The sequence below is a fragment of the Dama dama genome, chromosome X, assembly GCF_033118175.1.
Source record: "Dama dama isolate Ldn47 chromosome X, ASM3311817v1, whole genome shotgun sequence".
Classification (NCBI taxonomy): Eukaryota; Metazoa; Chordata; class Mammalia; order Artiodactyla; family Cervidae; genus Dama; species Dama dama.
This window is the reverse complement of record NC_083714.1, coordinates 55,323,968-55,346,947: the sequence shown is the minus strand read 5'-3', so window position 1 is coordinate 55,346,947 and position 22,980 is coordinate 55,323,968. Positions and strand designations below refer to the sequence as shown.

General features: G+C 39.0%; 1 protein-coding gene and 1 non-coding gene across 2 annotated transcripts in view; one reads left to right on the top strand and one right to left on the bottom strand.

Annotated features, from left to right (window-relative positions):
• PASD1 (PAS domain containing repressor 1) overlaps positions 1 to 6,500 on the bottom strand; it is a 65,568-nt gene extending 59,068 nt beyond the window's left edge. Inside the window, exons 1-2 of the mRNA XM_061137566.1 lie at positions 6,429 to 6,500; positions 4,106 to 4,195 (exon numbers count right to left, since the gene is read on the bottom strand). Of these exons, the coding sequence (XP_060993549.1) occupies positions 4,106 to 4,195; positions 6,429 to 6,500 (162 nt within the window). The remainder of the gene's footprint in view (positions 1 to 4,105; positions 4,196 to 6,428) is intronic.
• A 13,349-nt stretch (positions 6,501 to 19,849) lies between these two features.
• LOC133053257 (U6 spliceosomal RNA) lies at positions 19,850 to 19,953 on the top strand. The gene has a single exon (XR_009692189.1). It is a non-coding gene; the product is annotated as a U6 spliceosomal RNA (small nuclear RNA).
• Positions 19,954 to 22,980: the final 3,027 nt, after the last annotated feature.

Below are 22,980 nucleotides of genomic sequence, written 5' to 3'. Positions count from 1 at the left end.
GTTTGGCTCTAGGTGAGTGATCACACCATCATGGTTATCTGGGTCATGAAGACCTTTTTTTTGTATAGTTCTTCTGTGTATTCTTGCCACCTCTTCTTAAAATCTTCTGCTTCTGTAAGGTCAATACCATTTCTATCCTTTATTGTGCCCATCTTTGCATGAAATGTTCCCTTGGTATCTCTCATTTTCTTGAAGAGATCTCTAGTCTTTCCCATTCTACTGTTTTCCTCTATTTTTTTTTTTTTTTTTGCATTGTTCACTTAAGAAGGCTTTCTTATCTCTCCTTGCTATTCTTTGGAACTCTGCATTCAGACAGGTGTATCTTTTTTTTTTCTCCTTTGCCTTTTGCTTCTCTTCTTTTCTCAGCTATTTGTAAGGCCTCCTCAGACAACCATTTTTGCCTTTTCACATTTCTTTTTCTTGGGGATGGTTTTGATCACTGCCTCCTGTACAAAGTTACAAACCTCCATCCATAGTTCTTCTGGCACTCTATCAGATCTAATCCCTTGAATCTATTTGTCACTTCCACTGTACAATCATAAGGGATTTGATTTAGGTCATACCTGAATGGTCTAGTGGTTTTCCCCACTGTCTTCAATTTGTCTGAATTTTGCAATATGAAGTTCATGATCTGAGCCACAGTCAGCTCCATGTCTTGTTTTTGCTGATTGTGTACAGCTTCTCCATTTTTGGCTCCAAAGAATATAATCGATCCCATTTTAGTATTAGCCATCTGGCAATGTCCATGTGTAGAGTCGTCTCTTGTGCTACAGTGGTATTTCTTATAAAGTTCTCTGTATTCTTGACACCTCTTCTTAATCTCTTCTGCTTCTGTTAGGTCCTTGCCATTTCTGCCCTACCCTTATAGACTATTCTTAATACGAGATCCAGAGTGATTCCGATAAAACTTAGATTCAGATAATTTCCTGCATCAGCTCCAAATGGCTTCCTCCCATCTCTGAGGAAAAGGCAAAGGGCCATTACAATGGCCCTAAACCAGGTGACCTCTGTTACTGCTCTGACCTCATCACCGCCTACAACTTTTCCTCTTGCTCACAGCACTCCAGTCCCAGTGGCCTCTTTATGATAGCTTTTCACACCAAGTATACTCCTGCCTTAGTGTCTTTTCATTTGCATTTGCTTCTGTTTGGGACGCACTTTCTGCATGACTCATTCATCCTGTTCTAGTACCTGTCTAAATGTCACCTGATTACACAGGCCTTCACTAACCACACCATGTGTAATATCCCACCTCCAGTCACTCTCTGGGTAATACTGTCCCCTACTGACAGATGAGAAATGAAAGGTCATGTAGTTAGTGACTGAGAGTTAAATTTTAATCTCTAGATTATTTGACTCCAAAGACCAAGTTCTTTCCACCTCACCATCCTATCGGCTTGGAGTTGCCCAATAGACAGAGGTTCAGTTCAGATGCTCAGTTGTGTCCGACTCTGCGACCTCGTGGACTGCAACATGCCAGGCTTCCCTGTCCATCACCAACTCCTGGAGCTTGCTCAAACTCATGTCCATCCAGTCAGTGTGCCATCCAGTCATCTCATCTTCTTTCACCCCTTCTCCTCCTGCCTTCAATCTTTCCCAGCATCAGGGTCTTTTTCAATGTGTCAGTTCTTCACATCAGGTGGCCAAAGTATTGAAGCTTCAGCTTCAACATCAGTTCTTTCAACGAATATTCTGGACTGATTTCCTTTAGGATTGACTGGTTTGACCTCTTGCAGTTCAAGGAACTCTCAAGTGTTTTCTCCAAAACCACATTTCAAAAGCATCAATTCCTCGGTGCTCAGCTTTATGGTTCAACTCTCACATCCATACATGACTACTGGAAAAACCACAGCTTTTGACTAGATGGACCTTTGATTTTTAATGAAAAATTTTAGATTCCTGGAGCTGGGCAGATGCTCCAGAAATGGTTTGGTCTCCATATTTATATGAGATGGGTGATTTATAACATGAAATTTTAAGTCAAAGCTTGGGAAAAAATTACATGCTGTTAAAAACTAAGAGTTAAGATTTAAACAGAAGTGTGAAACTGTGTCCCAGGTATGGTCTTTTTCAACCATGTTTTAAAATAATATGGGCGTCCTTTGTGGTTCAGCTGGTAAAGAATTCTTCTGAAAGGAGGCAGGAGATCTGGGTTTGATCCCTGGGTTGGGAAGATTCCCTGAAGAAGGGGAAGGCTACCCACTCTAGTATTCTGGCCTAGAGAATTCCATGGACTGTATAGTCCATGGGGTCACAAAGAGTTGGACACGACTGAGTGACTTTCGCTTTCACTGAAAAGAATATATCAATTAATTTCCATTTAATGTTTATGTACAGAGTAGTAGTTATAGCTTTAAGTACACCAAACTCAGATTACCACGTGCCTGGTTTAAGATGAGCAGTTCAAACCCATGTCTCAGACATCTCTACCTTAGGGTGACTCTGTGCATGTGTGTCTGTTACCTCAAATGTTGAATGGTGAAAGAGTCTCTTAAGAATGAAAGCTCTGAACCAAAATGCATAAAGAATCAAGGATAACAGTATAAAAATCTTCATAGGAGGATCCTCAGGAAAAGTCACTGGTCTCAGTCAATGGCCAATTTGCTTTAAGTAATATTAAATATTCCAAGAATTTGGGTAGTTTTCTGGTCTTCACTATAACAAACTTTAATGAATGATGTATTACATTCATATTCTTTTAATGTACATTTAATAAGACCATTCTCCTCCTATGATAAGACTCCTCTAAAGTCCAGGGTAATGAATATCTCTAATGTTATGCATGCTAAGTTGCTTCAGTCGTGTCCGACTCTTTGCGATCCCATGGACAGCAGCTCACCAGGCTCCTCTGTCCACAGAATTCTCCAGGCAGGAATACTGGAGTGGGTTGCCATCTCCTTCTCCAGGAATATTCTAATATTTGCATTTTATTCAGCTGTTTTGGTATCCTATAAATATAAGCTGAATTTGGAAATGTAAATTGCTTTCTAAACGAAAGGAAGAGAATGAGGAGTTTAAAAATGGATACAGGTATCTTTAAATAAAGAGAAAAGAGGAGAAAAGCTCTCTGAGTTTCTAAGTGGGCCATAGAACATGCTGGCTGGAACAGTATAACTAGTGGAATAAGCACTGAACTTAACTAAAGAATAATTTAACAAAAATTCTATTAATGTGTGTGGTTCAAACTTGAGTGCTACAGATCGGTGGGTTAGAGTGTGCCAAGTTCTTCAGACAATTCTGTGGAGTGAGGAATGTGCAATGAAAGCAACAATCCAGATATGATTAGCACAATCAGTCAAGTAACAGAGATTTGGGAGTGGTGGTGGTTGCGGATGTACGCTACACAGCTCCTTTTCACACACAGGCACGCATGCAGTATGAAGGTTTGCAGTCCTTTCATGTTTAAGTGATATACACAGTGGGTGTACAGCTTGAAGATCCAGAAAAAATTTAGGAAATCATATATTCTAAGTCAATGGTGCTGGGAAGATTGTAGAAAGCTCTCCTGAGAGGGATATAGTGACACCAAAGGACTCAGGAAGGACGGACTATTTTGAACATCTGATACTCTGACTATAACATATGTGAGTGTCTCTCCAGCAATTGCTGGAGATTTAGCAATTTTGCTAAATTAACATTGCTAAATTAAGCAATCATTTATTTATTTTCCCAAATTAGATTATGGCTTGTTCTTCAACATAAAGAAACAAAAAGCAAATCAGACCTGGAAATGGATGTCACGAGCTAGCATGACCAAATCATGACATTCATTGTTTAATCAGTATGTGGTAGACTCAAATGTACAAAATCACACACATCCATCTGGTTGAGGGCTGCCCGGCAAAGCAGTCACCTTGGGGACCATCAACTTCAAGGGAAGTTTATAAACCACACATCAGTGCACACCCGGTGTTTCATTACCTTATATCAGAGTTTGTTTTTTATAGCTTTAAAACTGAAACCAATGGGGAGGACAATAAAATAGGTGCACATTTTGACAACATTAACAATGTCTTCTCTGATGAGTTGTATGCTGCTAAAAACAAATAATGAACCCCTACACAACAAAGCGAATGATCCTTTCCCCAAAACTGAGAGAACTTACAGGTAAATGGCCAAGAAGTGAAGTGATGTTATGGGTCACAGAAATTATAATTCCATCTGTGCTCACTATTATCATAAATCCATCCAATGACTAATGAAAAGAGAATAATGATGTAATTAAATAGTGGAACAATAATAAAATGATAGCTTTATTTCTAAATGCATAAATAATTGTAATCACACACTGAAAATGTATTGTGGCCCTTAAATATCAATAAAGCAAGCCCAGAATTAATTAAAATTCCATTATTCTCCCTCCTACACAGAATCTACTTAACCTTAAGCATGAGATGTTTATCAAATGATATCTCACTTAGACAAACACATTTCAGTGTACACCCAATTAACACAAAACTCTCCAACACAAGCTAGGAAGATTCATTTCCATGTGTTGGTTATTTCACACTTAATTCAAAATTAATTCCAAAAACAGTAAGAATATTTTGGAGGGCATTTTCATTTGTAGTTAGTCATCTATTTATAAATATGGCTATTGCCTTCACTTTCCTGCTATATAATAGAATAGATATCCAGACAAATGCCTCCTGGTAAAGAACACCTAAAATGGTGGATAAAATATATAAAACAGGGAGAAGCTTATGGTAAAGTACGGGAAACAATCTGATATAGAAATGACTAGAACATGAGAAGTCAGAGGATATCGAAGCTTGCATATGCCTTGGGAGCATCTATGCAACATTGATGGCATAGAGCCAGGGGGACAGAAAACAAAGCTTGGACACACACAAAGTGAAGGCTGAAACCAAAGACTCCCGTATCAAGCCAGGAAAGGAAACTCTCAGCAGACAAAATAGAAAGATCTTATCCAACAAAGAGAGCCAGGGAACTTACAACCTGCCTATCTTGCCTCAGCCTCAGCTTGGGCTAGAAAAGGAAAAGAAGAACTGGTCTCCTCTGGGAATTGCAAACAAAAGCCCACACTCACACTAACTACCTGTGTAGCCCTCAACACCCCAAGCCTATAATTTACTTTCAAATGGTCCTGACCCCAAATATCCAGGAAAAAGAAATTGAAATCACCTCTTGAGAATGATTTTAAAACCAGGGCTCAAAGAATGTAGATAAATTTCCAAATAACATAAGTTTGTCGTAAATGATTAACAAAAACAGGAAAAACATGAAACATGAACAAGAGGCAGTGTAAACAATAAAATGCATAATGAGATTTAAAACTGCAGATATGAGAAATATCAGAGATAGAATGTAAAATAAGTATGCTTAAAAGCAACTATACTGCAATAAAAATTAATAAAAATAAATAAATAAATATGCCAAAAACATGCTTAATATGCTTAAATAAATCTTAAAAGGGTATTGAAAATATAATGAAGGAACAGGAGACTCCTAACTGACTAGGCAGATGTGAAAATTAATCAAATTGTCTAGAAATGATATCATCAAAATAAAAACTCAATATGTAGGTCAAATAGCAAGTTAGAGCATACGTGGAAAGATAATTTCTGAACTGGAAGACAAAGCTGAATAAAAGACTCAGAAGCAACACAAGGAGACAAAAGAATGGAAGATAAGAGAAATGAAATAACACAGAGAAGAGCGGGAAAGTGCACTAGACATTTTACACATGTTCACTTTACTCTCACAACCACTCTGTGAAACAGAGATATTGTACAGAGGAAGAAGTCAGAGTTGAGAGATGGCAATTCTCTCAAGGATGCATAACAAGTAAGTGATAAAGGAATAGTTCATATCCCTATCTATTTGACTCAAAGGATCGTGGTCATTTGGGCTTTAGTCTGTGGCCTTTGAACTCAGTGAAACCTACCAGTTCCTTTGGAAGTAGAAACCATAAACATCTCATGTCCTTGAGGAAAAAAAAGTAAGGAATGAAAAGGCTTAATCTATAGACTCTAACAACCTGTGTTGAATGAATCTACCAGATAATTAATTAACTTGCCACTAAACTATGCAAACACTTGTTCATTTTTGCTGTTGCTGGAGTTCGGTGGGTTCAGTTGGCATAAGAAACATCCAGGCAACTTTGGATTAGATTATCTTCTCTCCAAAATGATTTTAAAGATGCAAATAAATGAACCTAGTGAGTTAAAAAAAGAAAGAAAGAAACATCCAGGCAGCCTGCTAGACATGAAGGCTCCTGGCCCTACCAAGATAGAGATTCCAATTCAAACAGTTTAAGGTGGGTCTCAGGAATCTGTGTTTTTACCAAGTTCCCTAGATAATTCTGAAGGTAGAGTCCCCTAGTCACACTTTGAAAAACAGTATTCTGTATCTTTTACTGCATGCATTCTGCATATAAAGCAATCAGAGAACAAACTCCCTCTTACTTGTAGTGTCTTCTGGATAAAATCTTCATAGCTTCGAAATGATGGAATCCAATTCAGTGTCTCTGTAGACATTTCTATAAGGAAGAAAGGATAAAAAATGGTCACATTAAAATGACTAGCTTATGGGTATTGATTTTTCAAAGTTATAATTAATTTTATAGAAAAGACTCTCATGAGAAAATGCTGAGTGCTAATGAAGAATCTGAGGTAGACTAACTAACTTCTTATAACCTATCATCAACAAAGAAGTGTTCAGAATTGAAAAAGACCTTGAAGATCATCCATCTCAATTTCTACTGTATGCAGGATGATCTTTCTAACAACGTTATGATCTTCAACTCCCAGTTCTTTCCCTTTCTTGACTTCTTTAAGTCTTCCAAATTCTATCCAAACCCAATATTCACAATATACCAGATAAGGTACAGGCTGTTGAATGCTCCAGGTGTATTAAGACACTGAATATGTCCTCAGTCCCTGGCTAAAATACAGAATTCCATGACTGTTCCATCAAATTAAGCTTTTAGCAAAGGACCTCAACTAGAAAATCCTTGAGCTGTATCTTGTAATTCTCCAAAGATGCTGACACTCTTCTGTCTCCTATACCCCCTCCTCCATGCGTCAAGATTTTCTGGTTTTCCCAATGAACAGTTTCAGCTCCTGAACTAACTCAGAGCCTCTGCTATCAACATCCACCCCACTTTGCCTCCCCCAATCCCACCTGTTCCACTGACTTCACTAACCCAGGGACTTCACTAACACAGCCCCCCAGTCTCTAGTTATTTGAATGTATGTCCACAAATGTTTGTTTCTTCTCCTCACAGAAATGGTGAGGAGACCCATAAAACTGCAATGCCTATTCAAAATGTTAAATCCCTTGACAAAGACAAATCTGACAGCAGCACCTGCTCTCTTGGTGGGAAGGAGTCTCAGATCCTTCTCTATGAGTAGATAAGAAGGGACCCAGGCATGAGCAGAAGAGCTCCTGAACCCTCACTTAAGAGGGGATGAGAAGAGGGCATGTAACTACGTGGGAAGGAGGAATAATATGAAACATAAACCATGCCGGTTGCACAACCGCCTCACAATCAGTGTTCCTGACCCCTGTACCAGCCTGGAAACTGAATTCTGGTCACAACTTCTCCAACTCAGAAAACAAACCATGCCCCTCTCCCATGGCTGATTTCTGAGGTCATTTCCCCACTGACTTTCAGCTCCACCTAGTGACTTTCATCTCCTATACTCCCTACAAAGAAATACAAAAGACAGTCCATATATTTCCAGAAAATAAAACCTATGTATTTTATAAAACAACCATAAAGGGCTTTTCTACATTAGTATATTACCCATGAACTTGTCCTTGTTCTGTTTCTAGGGTAGGCACCATATACAATTCTTCACTAAAACCCCAGTGTTCAGCATAGTACTTGACTCACAATAGGAACTCGGCAATTCTTGTTAAGCTGAACCTCATTCATTCATTTATTTAACTACCACCTACTGGGCTCCTACTACGTATCCTACTCTGTTTTAGGGGCTAATGATAGAGCATGGACAAGACAAATAAATTGACCATTCTTTTGAATCTTACAGACCGGTGGGGAAGGTAGACAGATAACCAACACATAAACCAGGGAATTGGTCATTGCATATACCTTGAAGTACAATAACTTCAACTGGGTGCCCAGGGAAAGCCTTGCTGACAAAGTGAAAAATGGCAGGAAGAGAGCTATGAGAAAATCCAGGAGCAAGAAGAGCATCTCAGGCAGAGGAAGCAGTAAGTACAAAGGGAGACAGGAAAGATTTTGGCCAATTTAACTAACAGGAGGTCAAAGGGACTACTGTGGGGTGACCAAGGGATAGAGCAGTGGGAAATGAAGTCTGAGAGACAGGTAGGACCAGATTACGTAGTGTATGTGAGGGAGCCAGCATTGTTTTGAGTGGAACAGCATGTACTTTCAATCAGAAGAGTGACATACGGGGTTTTTTTTTTTTCCCTAATATTTTTATTAGAAAATATATTTTTCTGTATTTCATTGAGGCAAACATGAAGGAGTTCCCCGACCAGGGGCCCCTGCATCGAGAGCACAGGGTCCCAACCACTGAACCATCAGGGAAGTCCCTTGATATATATTTTTAAAAGATCACTATGGCTGTTTATGAAAAATAGGTCAAACTGGGGACCAAGAGTGAAGCAAGGGAGCCTCGCTGGAAAGCATGTTCAAATGGAATAGATGGTGGTGGCCTGGACTAGGTTGGTTCACCAAGGCTATGAAAGTGGCAGAGTGAATGGATTTGAGATATACTTTAGAAGTTTGCTGATGGATTGGTGGAGGACACAAGAATGACAGCTGGAGTTTATTTTGAGCTATTAGAAGAATGGTGGTACTTATACTGAAACTGCGAAAATCAAGCCTGGGAGTGTGAGAGGAATTGAGAGGTCCTGAATGGCGATGTTACCTTTCCTGTTAGACATCCAAGCAAAGAAGTCACAGAGGAAACTCTCATGCTGATTTAATAATGAGTATGATTCTCAGGTATGGAGGTAAGGAAGGAGGTTTGGGCTGCAGATAGATTTTAAAAGTGGGAGGCACTGACATCCAAGTAGCCCTTCAAATTAAGGGATTGGATGAGATTACGTGGGGAATGACTGTAGACAGAGAAGACAAAAGGTCCTAGGACTGAGCCCTAGGGCATATCCATGCTTCAAAGTTGAAAAGGGAAAGAGGGGATGGGAAAAAGAGAGAGAGAAGGAGTGGCCAATGAGTTAGGAGAGGAACCAGAATCCAGTTACCCAGGTATCCTGGAAGCTGAGAGAAAAATGCTTCAAGAAGGAGGGAGTGGTCACCTGTCCAATGTTTTTGAAATATCATGAAAGATGAGGATAGTTAAGGGACCGAATTCCTCAGCAATGTGGAAACCACTGCTATTCCTGACAGAAGTAGTTGTCCTGGAGTGGGGGGAGCTCCAGGCTCAGTGAAGTGGGTTGAGAAAGGATGGGGCACAAGGAAGTGAACACAGGGTCGATACAATCATTTCGAGAAGTTTTGTTGTGAAGGGGACACAGAAATAGGGCAACAGCTGAAGGTATCATGGGGCCAAGAAAAAACATTTTTAAGGTAAGAGAGATCTTCTATAGCATGATTACATGCTTATGAGCATAACCTGCTCAGATGTTTTGAGTTAAATATACTTAAATATTATAGGTACTATTTGACACCCTTGGGACCCTGTTTCCCTTAGCAACATTTATATGTGCCTTCAAGTGCCTAAGGTACAGAAATCTGCACTACTGTTGCCCAGAATACTTCTTCTAATTCTCATTTCCTTATTCCACTTTTGCACGAACTTCAGTAATGCTTTTAGCATCAAGCATAAGAAAATTATAAATGGAGAGAAACTAAATATCCACATAATAGAAGTTGCTTCAGGAGGTCATCTTGTCATTGCTGCTGCTGCTGCTATTACTATTTAGTCACTCAGTCGTGTCCAACTCTTTGTGACCCCATGCACTATAGCCTGCCAGGCTCCTCTGTCCATTGGATTTCCCAGGCAAAAATACTGGAGTGGGTTACCATTTCCTCCTCCAGGGGATCTTCCCAACCCAGGGATCGAACCCGCATCTCCAGCATTGGCAGGCAGATTCTTTACCGCTGAGTCACCAGGGAAGCCCCATCTCGTCATTAATCCCACACAGTGATGTATGAGGTAAAGAAGAGTTCCAGTTGTCCCACCTACAGCTCATTTTCAATATAGCTAAGCTCAGTTGAAACCTGTCTTTTGTGAAAGAGCAGAAATACCTTGTGATTTTTCTTTGTTTTCCCCCACAGGACTGTCCCGTCTGTACAAAAAACCATGTAGTCCTCTGAGGACAGTATTGATGTGATTCTTTTTCTGATCTTCAGACAGATCTCTATATCTAATTGATAAAAGACAAAGAAGGTTATTCATAAGGGTACATGCATGCTAAGTCACTTCAGTTGTGTCTGACTCTTTGCAGCCCTGTGGACTGTAGCCTGTCAGGCTCCTCTGTCCATGGGATTCTCCAGGCAAGAATACTGAAGTGGGTTGCCCTGCTCTCCTCCAGGGGATCTTCCCCCCCCCCCACCCCCACCCCCACCCCCCAGGGATCGAACCCATGTCTCCTGCATTAGCAGGCAGGTTCTTTATTATTAGCACCACCTGGGAAGCCCATAATAAGGGTAGGACTGAGAATTCAAATGATGGAACAATGGATGGGAAGAAATAAGGAGAGAGAAAGGGAGATGTTATTGTCAACATCCGGGAAAAAATCTGGCCCTTTGATAACTCATATAACACAACTGTCAACATTAAAATAAGAATATGAAAGCCAATCTCATGTCCCTCAGACTCTGAGGCTGTTGAGGGTAGGTTGGGACCATATCTGTCTCCATGTTTCCAATAGCAAAGTCCACAAAGTGTCTTGCACAGTGGCTTATGAATTATATCAAATAAGTCCAAATGAATTTGAATATAATGGTGGCTCTTTGTTCTACCATATAATCTTACCTGCTTTTTCAGAGTACTTCTGATTAAAGAAAACTGTTTCTAAATCAACTCTAATTACTGAAGAGACTTTCTTGAAGCCAATGCTCCCTCTCACAGAGAAAGTTGAGCAACGAAATGCTAATTTAGATTTCAATTTTTAACTTAAAAAAAACACAGACCATTCTGAAAAATTCTGACAAAAATTTTTTGACCAGTAGGATGAAATTTACTTTAGATTCTCGAACTGGAAAAATGACATTATTAACCTTCCCAAATGTATATGAATTTCAATTCTAGGCAAGCCAAGGCCCCCAAGCAGACTTTTCAACTGATCAGGGAGTATAAAGCGTTTATTCAGTGTCAGCTCTGAGCAACCACTGTGCAAGGCAGGGAGGGCACAGTTTGATGAGGGAGGCTGTTAGGACATAGAGAGTGAGCATGCATGCTCAGTCACTCAGTTGTGTCTAACTCTTGCAACTCCATGGACTGTAGCCCGCCAGGCTCCTCTGTCCATGGGATTCTCCAGGCAAGAATGCTGGAGTGCGTTGCTGTTTCCTCCTCCAGGGGATCTTCCCGACCCAGGGATTGAACCTGAGTCTCTTAGTCTCCTGCATTAGCAGGCAGGTTCTTTACCACCAGCACCACCTGGGAAGCCCATAGGAAGCCTACAAAGTGTTATAATACAATTAGGTTGAGGGATATGAAGTACCCACCAGAGAGGTCAAATTTCTCTGAGTTAGTCAAGTTTCCCAGAGGAAGGAGAATTTTGCAAGATGTGAAATAGGAAGGGAGGACAGGGGAGAAGTCTTTGAGGAAAATATCAGTCAATTAGGAATTCATACCGCATCCGTTTTCTTCCGTCACCTTCATCCATTTTTCAGTGATATAATAAAGAATCCTGAAATCAAAGTGGAGCCACATTTTACTAAGAAATCAGTCTATGATGAATCACATAAAACAATAAGATTAATCAAAATTCTCAATTTCCCTTGAGGAATGCCTACTTCTTTTAAAGAGAATCTCATTAAGCATCTGTAGATGGTAAAGACTTGCTTTATTGTGTGATCCTCAATGAACATTTGTCACAATAATACTACAAATGAATGTATTTGGAAAAAGGTGCAAAAACACTGTGAAGTTACACAACTTAATCCCAAAGTCAGGTACTTGTTGGTTTACTTTTGTACCCTTAGATTCCTTTAACTTCCACTGATTTCATGAAACAAAGACAGTGAAAGAAAGAGAGATGTGGATTGAAAACTTCATACCTAGCCACTATATCATGCCACAATAGACAAAAGCCTGCACTTATCATTGATATCACAGAAATCTTCAGCACAGAAGAATGACCTTGACAACAGCAGAAGTCTCTGCTTTGAATTGTGTAATTAGACTCACACATCACCTCAAGGTTGAAACCTCAATACAGAAGTCAATGACATTGAAATACATGTGCATTAAATAAGAGGGAACTGTTAAAATATAGCAAACATCTTCTAAATGCTCTCAAGAAAATAAGAGAAAGCTCAGGTGTCAAACCCCGGGCAGATACTGAAAACAAGCTGGTTAGTTCACCAACCTGTGCTGCTGGGGAGATGATTAAGCATAACTTACATCCCTCATATCTAGCAGAGTGCTGGGAAAAGATTGAAAAAATGAATAGAGCTTTCAGATGGGATATCATCAGGCAATCTAAAATATAGGTAACTAGATTCCTAGAAGGGAGAGGAAATGTAATATTTGGATAATGGCTAATTGTTCCCATACTGGATGAAAAACATAAATTCATATATTCTTGAAGCTCAGTGAATCCAAGAACTAAACACCATGAAAAGCTTACCAAGGCTTGAAAAGCAATTGCAAAGCAAAAGCAATTGCAAATTGAAAAGCAATTGCAAAGAGAAAATCTTAAAAGCAAACAGAAATAAAAGATACATTTAATACAGAGTGGGGAAGAATGTCCTCTGTCTGACTTCTCATCAGAATAACCCAAGCCAAGAGAAAATGAAACATCTTTAAAGTTCTGGGCAAACAAATCAACCTAGAATTCTATATCTATTAAGACTGAACCCTTCAAAGAAACTGAAGGTAAAATAAAGACACCTTCAGATGAACAAAAAATGGAAGAAGTCAAGGCCAGCATACTAGCACTATCAGAAATGTTAAAGGAAGGACTTCAAATGGAAGGAAAAGAATGCCAGATGCAAAGTTATATCTACATAATGAAATGAAAAGAACTGGAAATAATATGTACATGAGTAAATATAATATTTGCATCTTCAATTTCTTTAAAAGATAACTGAAATAAAAGCAAGGAACTGTAAAGTTTTTAATACATATTGATATCAAATCTATTACAATAATAATACAAAAGATAGAAGAGTGGAAAGCGAAAACCTACTGTTATGAGATTCTTACATTATACATGAAGTGGCACAATGTTAATTCACATCAGACAGTAATAAATTAAAGATGTATACTATAAACTGCCTAGAGCAACAAATAAAACACACATAAGATATAGATTATGAAAGGTCACGCTGACTGCAGGCGGGAAAGCGCCAGCCAGAAAATGCTGACAGAGAAGCCCCGGATAAGTCCCAGGGACAGACATCCACCAATCAACAGCCCGTTGCCAGGCAGACTGATGGACATGAAGGCGCCAAGATTCCGGCCAATCAAAAACTGACACGAGTCCGAAAAGTCCAATCAGCACCCTAGAGCCAGCCAGAAAATGCTGACAGAGAAGCCCCGGATAAGTCCCAGGACAGACATCCACCAATCAACAGCCCGTTGCCAGGCAGACTGATGGACACGAAGGCGCCAAGATCCCAGCCAATCAAAAACGACACGAGACTGAAAAGTCCAATCAGCACCCTAGAGCCCGATTCTAACCATATATGGAAAGGTCCCGCCACTTCCGCATCCACCAGGGTATATAACTGTCACCCCCCTTCCCGCAGGTTGCAGACACCCACTTTCCCCCTGCTCAGGTCTGGGAACTCTGCCCGGGAGCAATTGCCCAATAAAGCCTCTTAATACTCTGGCACTCTGTTTGTCTTGCCGCAGGATTCTTACAGATTACAAATCAAAAGAGATAAAATGGAATATTAATTAGTCATTTCATCCAGAAGCAGAAAAGGAAGGCAAAGAAAACAAAGATCAAATGGGACAAACAGAAAATATATAGAAAGATGGTAGACTTAAACATCACTGTATTAATAATTATGTTAACTGTCAGTGGACTAAAGGCACAAATACAAAGCCAAGGAGTGTCAAAACTGGGGACAAAAGTAAGACCAAACTATCTTGTCTACAGGATACTCACTTGAATTATAAAGTCACAGCTTATAAGTAAAATAACAGAAATATATATACTATATAACCTTAATGATGTAAAGCTTAAGTGGCTAATTAATATTAAAGATTCTAGCTAAGGAATAGTCTTAGAGTAAAAGAGGGACATTTCATTATGATAAAGGAGTCAATCAAGAAGGTAAAACAATCCTAAACAGGTATACTCCTAATTATAAAGTTTGAAAATGAAGTAAGAACTAAAAGGAGGAATAAACAAACCCACAATTACATCTGATGAGTTTAAACTCTCCTCTATCAGTAATTAATGGACCAAATAAAGAGAAAAGAAGTGAGGATACTGGAGACTTACTAGCCTGCCAACAGACTTGGCCTGGTTTGATGAGAGGCTGCGCTAAGCAACAGTAGAACACAGGCGTAACATTCCAACTGTCATGATGATTCAAAATGTACTGGTCCATGACACCAGTTTCAGTGAATTTAAATCATTAAAGGCATACAGACCATGTTCTCTGATGAAAACAGAATTAAATTAGAAATCAATAATAAACAGATAAATCCCTGGAAAACCCCCAAACATTTGGAAATTAAATAACATCCCTGTAAATCATTTCTGAATTAAAGAATAAACCTTTGGAAAAGGTTTAAACACAGAAAATCAGACATTATATTATAATTTTATTATAATTAATATTTTATAATTAATTATAATTATATTATATAATTATAATAATATTAAATATAATGTTATAATTAATTATATTGATTTTATTATTTATAACATATATAATAATTATATTAATATTAATTAATTATAATTAATATTAATGATAAATTCCAAAATATTCAATAATCTAATTGTAATTTATTAAAATTGCATTATATGTATTTATGGTGTTATATAGTCCCATCAAAAAAAGCCAAATCTCAATAATTACTCAAATCACTTTTTTGTGTTCTTAACACATGATTCTTTGTATAAACAGTAAAAGAAATTATACAGTGTTAGGAGCTAATTTAACAAAATGTGCAAAATTATTACACAGAAAATAATGTCTTTATTGATTAATATAAAAATATCTGAATAAATAAAAAAAACGTCATATCCCTGGACAGGAATTTTCATAGTTTTATCAGATCTCCCCAACTAATCTACAAATTAACTTTGATCAAAACTCAGTATATTTTTGTTTGGGTTTGGTTTTCTATATAACTTCTATAATTACAGAATTCCCATCAAGATCAACAAGTCAGAAATATCTACAATAATTTTGAAGAATAAAAATGTACAAAGATGTGTTCTGCTAGACATCAAGACTTCTTTGAAGTAAATAGATAAGGGTACAAAGCATAGGACAGAAAAGACCCATTAGGAACAGTTCCATACATAAATAGAAATTTGATTTGTGACAAAAAATCATTATAATTTTGGAATTTCTACTAAATCCTTTAGAATTATACAGTGAAAGTGAGAAACAGATACAAAGGGTTAGTCTGACACAGTACCTGAAGAACTATGGACAGAGGTTTGTGACATTGTACAGGAGGCAGGGATCAAAACCATGCACAAGAAAGAGAAATGCAAAAGGCAAAATGGTTGTCTGAGAAGGCCTTAAAATAGGTGTGAAAAGAAGAGAAGTGAAAGGCAAAGGAGAAAATGAAAGATACACCCATTTGAATGCAGAGTTCCAAAGAATAGCAAGGAGAGATAAGAAAGCCTTCCTCAGTGATCAGTGCAAAGAAATAGAGGAAAACATCAGAATGGGAAAGACCAGAGATCTCTTCAAGAAAATTAGAGCTATCAAGGGAACATTTCAGGCAAAGATGGGATCAATAAAGGACAGAAATGGTTGGGACCTAACAGGAGCAGAAGATATTAAGAAGAGGTGGCAAGAATACACAGAAGAACTGTACAAAAAAGATCTTCACGAGCCAGATAGTTACAATGGTGTGATCATTCACCTAGAGCCAGACATCCTGGAATGCAAAGTCAAGTGGGCCTTAGAAATCATCACTACAAACAAAGCTAGTGGATGTGATGGAATTCCAGTTGAGCTATTGAAAATCCTGAAAGATAATGCTGTGAAAGTGCTGCACTCAATATGCCAGCAAATTTGGAAAACTCAGCAGTGGCCACAGGACTGGAAAAGGTCAGTTTTCATTCCAATCCCTAAGAAAGGCAATCCCAAAGAATGCTCAAACTACCACACAATTGCACTCATCTCACACGCTAGTAAAGTAATGCTCAAAATTCTCCAAGCCAGGCTTCAGCAATACGTGAACCATGAACTTCCAGATGTTCAAGCTGGATTTAGAAAAGGTGGAGGAACCAGAGATCAAACTGCCAACATCCAAAGGATCATCAAAAAAGCAAGAGAGTTCCAGAAAAACATTTACTTCTGCATTATTGACTATGCCAAAGCCTTTGACTGTGTGGATCACCACAAACTGTGGAAAGTTCTTCAAGAGATGGGAATACCAAACCACCTTACTTGAGAAATCTGTATGCAGGTCATTAAGCAACAGTTAGAACTGGACATGAACAACAGACTGGTTCCAAATAGGGAAAAGAGTATGTCAAGGCTGTATATTGTCACCCTGCTTATTTAACTTATTATGTGCAGAGTACATCATGAGAAACGCTGGGCTGGATGAAGCACAAGCTGGAATAAAGATTGCAGGGAGAAATATCAATAACCTCAGATGTGCAGATGACATCACCCTTATGGCAGAAAGCGAAGAAGAACTAAAGAATCTCTTCATGAAAGTGAAAGAGGAGAGTGAAAAATTTTGCTTGAAACTCAACACTCAGAAAACTAAGATCATGGCATCTGGTCCCATCACTTCATGGCAAATAGATGGGAAAACAGTGGAAACAATGACAGACTTTATTTTTGGGGCTCCAAAATCACTGCAGATGGTGACTGGAGCCATGAAATTAAAAGACCTCTGCTCCTTGGAAGAAAAGTTATGATCAACCTAGACAGCATATTAAAAAGCAGAGACATTACTTTGCCAATAAAGGTCCATCTAGTCAAAGTGATGGTTTTTCCAGTAGTCATGTATATGGATGTGACAGTTGAATTCTAAAGAAAGCTGAGTGCTGAAGAGTTGATGCTTTGAACTGTGGTGTTGGAGAAGACTCTTGAGAGTCCCTTGGACTGCAAGGAGATCCAACCAGTTGATCCTAAAGGAGATCAGTCCTGAATATTCATTGGAAGGACTGATGCTGAAGCTGAAACTCCAGTACTTTGGCCACCTGATGTGAATAACTGACTCATCTGAAAAGACCCTGATGCTGGCAAAGATTGGGGGCAGGAGGAGAAGGGTACGACAGAGGATGAGACAGTTGGATGGCATCACTGACTTAATGGACATGAGTTTGAGTAAACTCCGGGAGTTGGTGCTGGACAGGGAGGCCTGGCATGCTGCAGTCCATGGGGTCGCAAAGAGTTGGACAAGACTGAGCAACTGAACTGAACTGAATTGAACCATAGAGTATGTGTGTATGTGTGTTTTTATGTACCCCTTTCTATATTGGGGCAACAAAATTTGTTTGCAAGCTATTTAAATCAGTTCCGTTCAGTTGAGTCGCTCACTTGTGTCCAACTCTTTGCAACCCCATGAATCGACTGAATCGACTGATCTCCTTTAGGATCGACTGGATGGATCTCCTTGCACTCCAAGGGACTCTCACCAGTCTTCTCCAACACCACAGTTCAAAAGCATAAATTTTTCGGTGCTCAGCTTTCTTCACAGTCCAACTCTCACATCCATACATGACCACTGGAAAAACCATAGCCTTGAACGGATGGACCTTTGTTGGCAAAGTAATGTCTCTGCTTTTAAATATGCTATCTAGGTTGGTCATAATTTTCCTTCCAAGGAGTAAGCATCTTTTAATTTCATGACTGCACCATCCGCAGTGATTTTGGAGCTCCCAGAAATAAAGTCTGACACTGTTTCTACTGTCTCCCCATCTATTTCCCATGAGGTGATGGGATCAGATGCCATGATCTTAGTTTTCTGAATGTTGAGCTTTAGGCCAACTTTTTCACTCTCCTCTTTCACTTTCATCAAGAGGCTTTTCAGTTCCTCTTCACTCTCTGCCATAAGGGTGTTGTCATCTGCATATCTGATGTTACTGGTATTTCTCCCAGCAATCTTGATTCCAGCTTGTGCTTCTTCCAGCCCAGCGTTTCTCATGATGTACTCTGTGTATAAGTTAAATAAGCAGGGTGACAATATACAGCCTTGACATACTCCTTTTCCTATTTGGAACCCGTCTGTTTTTCCATGTCCAGTTCTAACTGTTGCTTCCTGACCTGAATACAGGTTTCTCAAGAGGCAGGTCAGGTGGTCTGGGATTCCCATCTCTTTCAGAATTTTCCACAGTTTATTGTGATCCACACAGTCAAAGGCTTTGGCGTAGTCAATAAAGCAGAAATAGATGTTTTTCTGGAACTCTCTTGCTTTTTCAATGATCTAGCGGATATTGGCAATTTTATCTCTGGTTCCTCTGCCTTTTCTAAAACCAGCTTGAACATCTGGAAGTTCATGGTTCACGTATTGCTGAAGCCTGGCTTGGAGAATTTTGAGCATTACTTTACTAGCGTGTGAGATGAGTGCAATTGTGTGGTAGTTTGAGCATTCTTTGGGATTGCCTTTCTTAGGGATTGGAATGAAAATTGACCTTTTCCAGTCCTGTGGCCACTGCTGAGTTTTCCAAATTTGCTGGCATATTGAGTGCAGCACTTTCAGAGCATCCTCTTTCAGGATTTGAAATAGCTCAACTGGAATTCCATCACATCCACTAGCTTTGTTTGTAGTGATGATTTCTAAGGCCCACTTGACTTCACATTCCAGGATGTCTGGCTCTAGGTGAGTGATCACACCATCGTGATTATCTGGCTCGTGAAGATCTTTTTTGTACAGTTCTTCTGTGTATTCTTGCCACCTCTTCTTAATATCTTCTGCTCCTGTTAGGTCCCTACCATTTCTGTCCTTTATCAAACCCATCTTTGCCTGAAATGTTCCCTTGATAACTCTAATTTTCTTGAAGAGATCTCTAGTCTTTTCCATTCTGATGTTTTCCTCTATTTCTTTGCATTGATCGCTGAGGAAGGCTTTCTTATCTCTCCTTGCTATTCTTTGGAACTCTGCATTCAAATGGGAATATCTTTCCTTTTCTCCTTTGCTTTTTGCTTCTCTTCTTTTCACAGCTATTTGTAAGGCCTCCTCAGACAACCATTTTGCCTTTTTGCATTTCTTTTCCATGGGTATGGTCTTGATCCCTGTCTCCTGTACAGTGTCACGAACCTCCATCCATAGTTCATCAGGCTCTCTGTCTATCAGATCTAGTCCCTTAAATCTATTTCCCTATTTAAATATATGAGTCTAAAAAAATAAAATAAATAAATAAAAATACTTCAATAACAGAAGAGTTGGGTGACTTGCTGGCAGTCCAGTGGTTAAGGCTCTGCCAAAATAAATAAATACATACATAGAACAGTCATGTTTTATATGTCTTTGTTATTTCCAACAGCACCCAGCTTCACACAGAGAAGACACTCAAAACACACCATTAAATTTTCCTGCCAGTGCTCTCTTCGGCAGCACATATACTAAAATTGGAAAGATACAGAGATTGGCATGGCTCCTGTGCAAGGATGACATGCAAATTCGTGAAGTGTTCCATATTTTTTGAATGGATAAAGAAGTAGCGGTACATATACACAATGGAATATTACTCAGCCATATAAAGGAATACATTTGAGTCCGTTGTGATGAGGTGGATGAACCTAGAACCTATTATACAGAGTGAAATGTTTCAGAAAGAGAAAGATGAATATCATATTCTAATTCATATATACAGAATCTAGAAAAATGGTACTGAAGAATTTATTTACAGTGCAGCAATGGAGAAACAGACATAGAGAACAGACTTATGGACATGGGGATAAGGAAGGAGAGGGTGATATGTATGGAAAGAGTAACATGGAAACTTATATTACCATATGCAAAATGGATAGCCAATGGGAATTTGGTGTATGGCTCAGGAAAATCAAACAGGGACTCTGTATCAACCTAGAGGGGTGGGATAGGGAGGGAGATGGGAAGGAATTTCAAAAGCGAGGGATGTATGTATACCTATGGCTGATTCATTTTGAGGTTTGACAGAAAACAACAAAATTCTGTAAAGCAATTATCCTTCAATAAAAAAATAAATTAAAAAAAATTTCCTGGCAGAATCTCCAAATATATTCTCAGATTATATAAATATAAGGGGCAGTAATTCATACTGTCTCCACTATTGATTAGGCAAGTTAAACTAAGTTTCAATTTCCTTGCCTGGAAAAGGGGGATAATAATAGTACCCACCATTTCATAGGCTTGTTGTAAAGATTGAATGAACATGTAACTTGTTACATGTTACATGAATATGTCTCTTTGGCATTGTGGTAAATGCTGAATGCTAAATAAATGTTAATTATTATTTTTTAAAAAACCCACACCACTAAATATCCAATGACTTCCTTTAATCACTGGACAAGGGCCTTCCAGGCACCTGTTAATTACTGATCTGTTCCACTCAGTAATTCATTCTAAAACAAAGACTTAGAAACTGACACAGGGAAAAGAATACACAGAGAGTGAAAAAAAAGAAGGCCAAAAGTAGCCAGCAAAGTATTTTCCTATGCAATGTAATAATTATTTTCTTTCAGAATAGCAGAGTTGTGTGTTGAGTGGCTTTTTCCAAAATCAATGGGAAATCACCTAGAAAAACCTCATCAAATTTTGTAAAAGTTGCTCAGTCATGTCTGACTCTTTGTGACCCCATGGACTGTAGCCCGGCAGGCTCCTCTGCCCATGTGATTCTCCAGGCAACAATACTGGAGTGGGTTGCCATTCCCTTCTCCAGGGGATCTTTTCGACCCAGGGATAGAACTCGAGTCTCCTGCATTGGCAGGCAGATTCTTTACCATCTGAACCACCAAGGAAGCAAAGATCAAAAAAGTCAAGTGAGTCATGCTTGCAAAGATTTCCTCTTTTGGGGAGGCAAAGCCACTTCCAATTTTCTGGTGTGTGTACACAGATACACACACATTTTGTTTTAGTTCACAAGAGAATACAGTGAGTAGATGGATTATGATTACTCTCTGTGGTTGAGAATCACTGATGCAGATACTTTCTAGTGCAATGATTAGGATGGCATAGGTTATTCATGTTCAGTTGGGATAAGATTCACAGTCAAAGGAATCTTCACTCAGTTTCGCAGTCTCATAACTGCCAAAAGCAAATAAGTCAACACAGTCACAGTTCAGGCTCCAGGGAAGCACCAGTCTCTGGATGTCAGTCTAGGCTTCTGCTGCTAATGCTCTTGCAGCTCGTTGCAGGGGCCATGTCTGGGGCCCACGTGACACACATAACCTGTGCACAAACAGTTTAGGACTAAACGACACTAAAGTCTTAATCTTGAATGACAAAGTGAACATATCCTGAGAACTACTGGACAACTCAGCTAGGCCCACTGTGTTCAGTCTCCCATCATCCCTGGACATCTTTAAAGAGTCTCAGCGTTTTAACACTCTGCAATCGAGGAAGCAGAGAAAATGGGCTGATGAGCAACAGAGCAGCGAGAGCAGGACTTTTCCTGGATGCACATCTAAGGGAGAAGAAAACCTGTGCATAAAGACTACAACACTAAGGAATTTACTTATACATCTCAGGGTTGATGACCTTTCAAATAAACTCTCCACCGATTCAGATAGATTCAAGGACTCAGCCACCTCGGCCTGTTCTGCCTGAGGAGTTATACAGTTGAATTTTAATAAAGTTCCATGTGGAATGTCTACACTGGTTGCATTCTTCAATTTGAAATAGGGTAATATTTGCCTGGGACTAGGAGCTCAAACTCCCTTTATCCATCCTCCCAAGACTGCGTTTCTTATTTCATGGAAAGTCTCAGCATTTGTGACACTCTCCAGTGACTTTTTCATATGGTTTTTAACCAGTGCAGAGGCCACTGGAAAGTATGTTTGTGAAGAATCTGTATTATGAAAAAAAATTATTATTATTATTAAACTAGCTGGAAAAGGTAACAGTGTTGTATAATATATATCAGTCCAATCATTTAAACCATGATATGGTTTAAATGTATGATATACAGATGAACAAATAAAATATTGTGCAGAAAACAGGAATAGGGGGCAAGAAACATTCAGAGGTATCTTTAGATGATGAAACTTTGGGAGGTTAAATTTTTTTTTCTTGCATGTTTAAAGTTTGCTCTAATTAGTATGTGTGGCATTAAAAATTAAGAAACACCTCTCAAAAATAATACAAGAGGGCTTCCCTGGTAGTTCAGTGGTAAAGAATCTGCCTGCCAATGGAGGAGACACAGGTTCAACCCCTGGTCCAAGAAGACCCCACATGCCATGGAGCAACTGAGCCTGTGCACTGAAACTATTGAATCTGTGCTTTAGCGCCTGTGCTCTGCAACAAGAGAGGCTGCTGCAATGAGAAGCCTGAGCACTGCAACTAGAGAGTAACCCCCACTCTGTGCAACTAGAGAAAAGCCCATGTGGCAATGAAAACCCAGTGCAGCCAATAAATAAATAAAACTAAAAAAAATAATATGAGAGCCAGTGTTAAACAGTGTGTTAAGCAGTGTTTAACAGTGTTAAACAGTTAACATTTGTCAGCCCACAGTTGAGTGGCATTAAATACA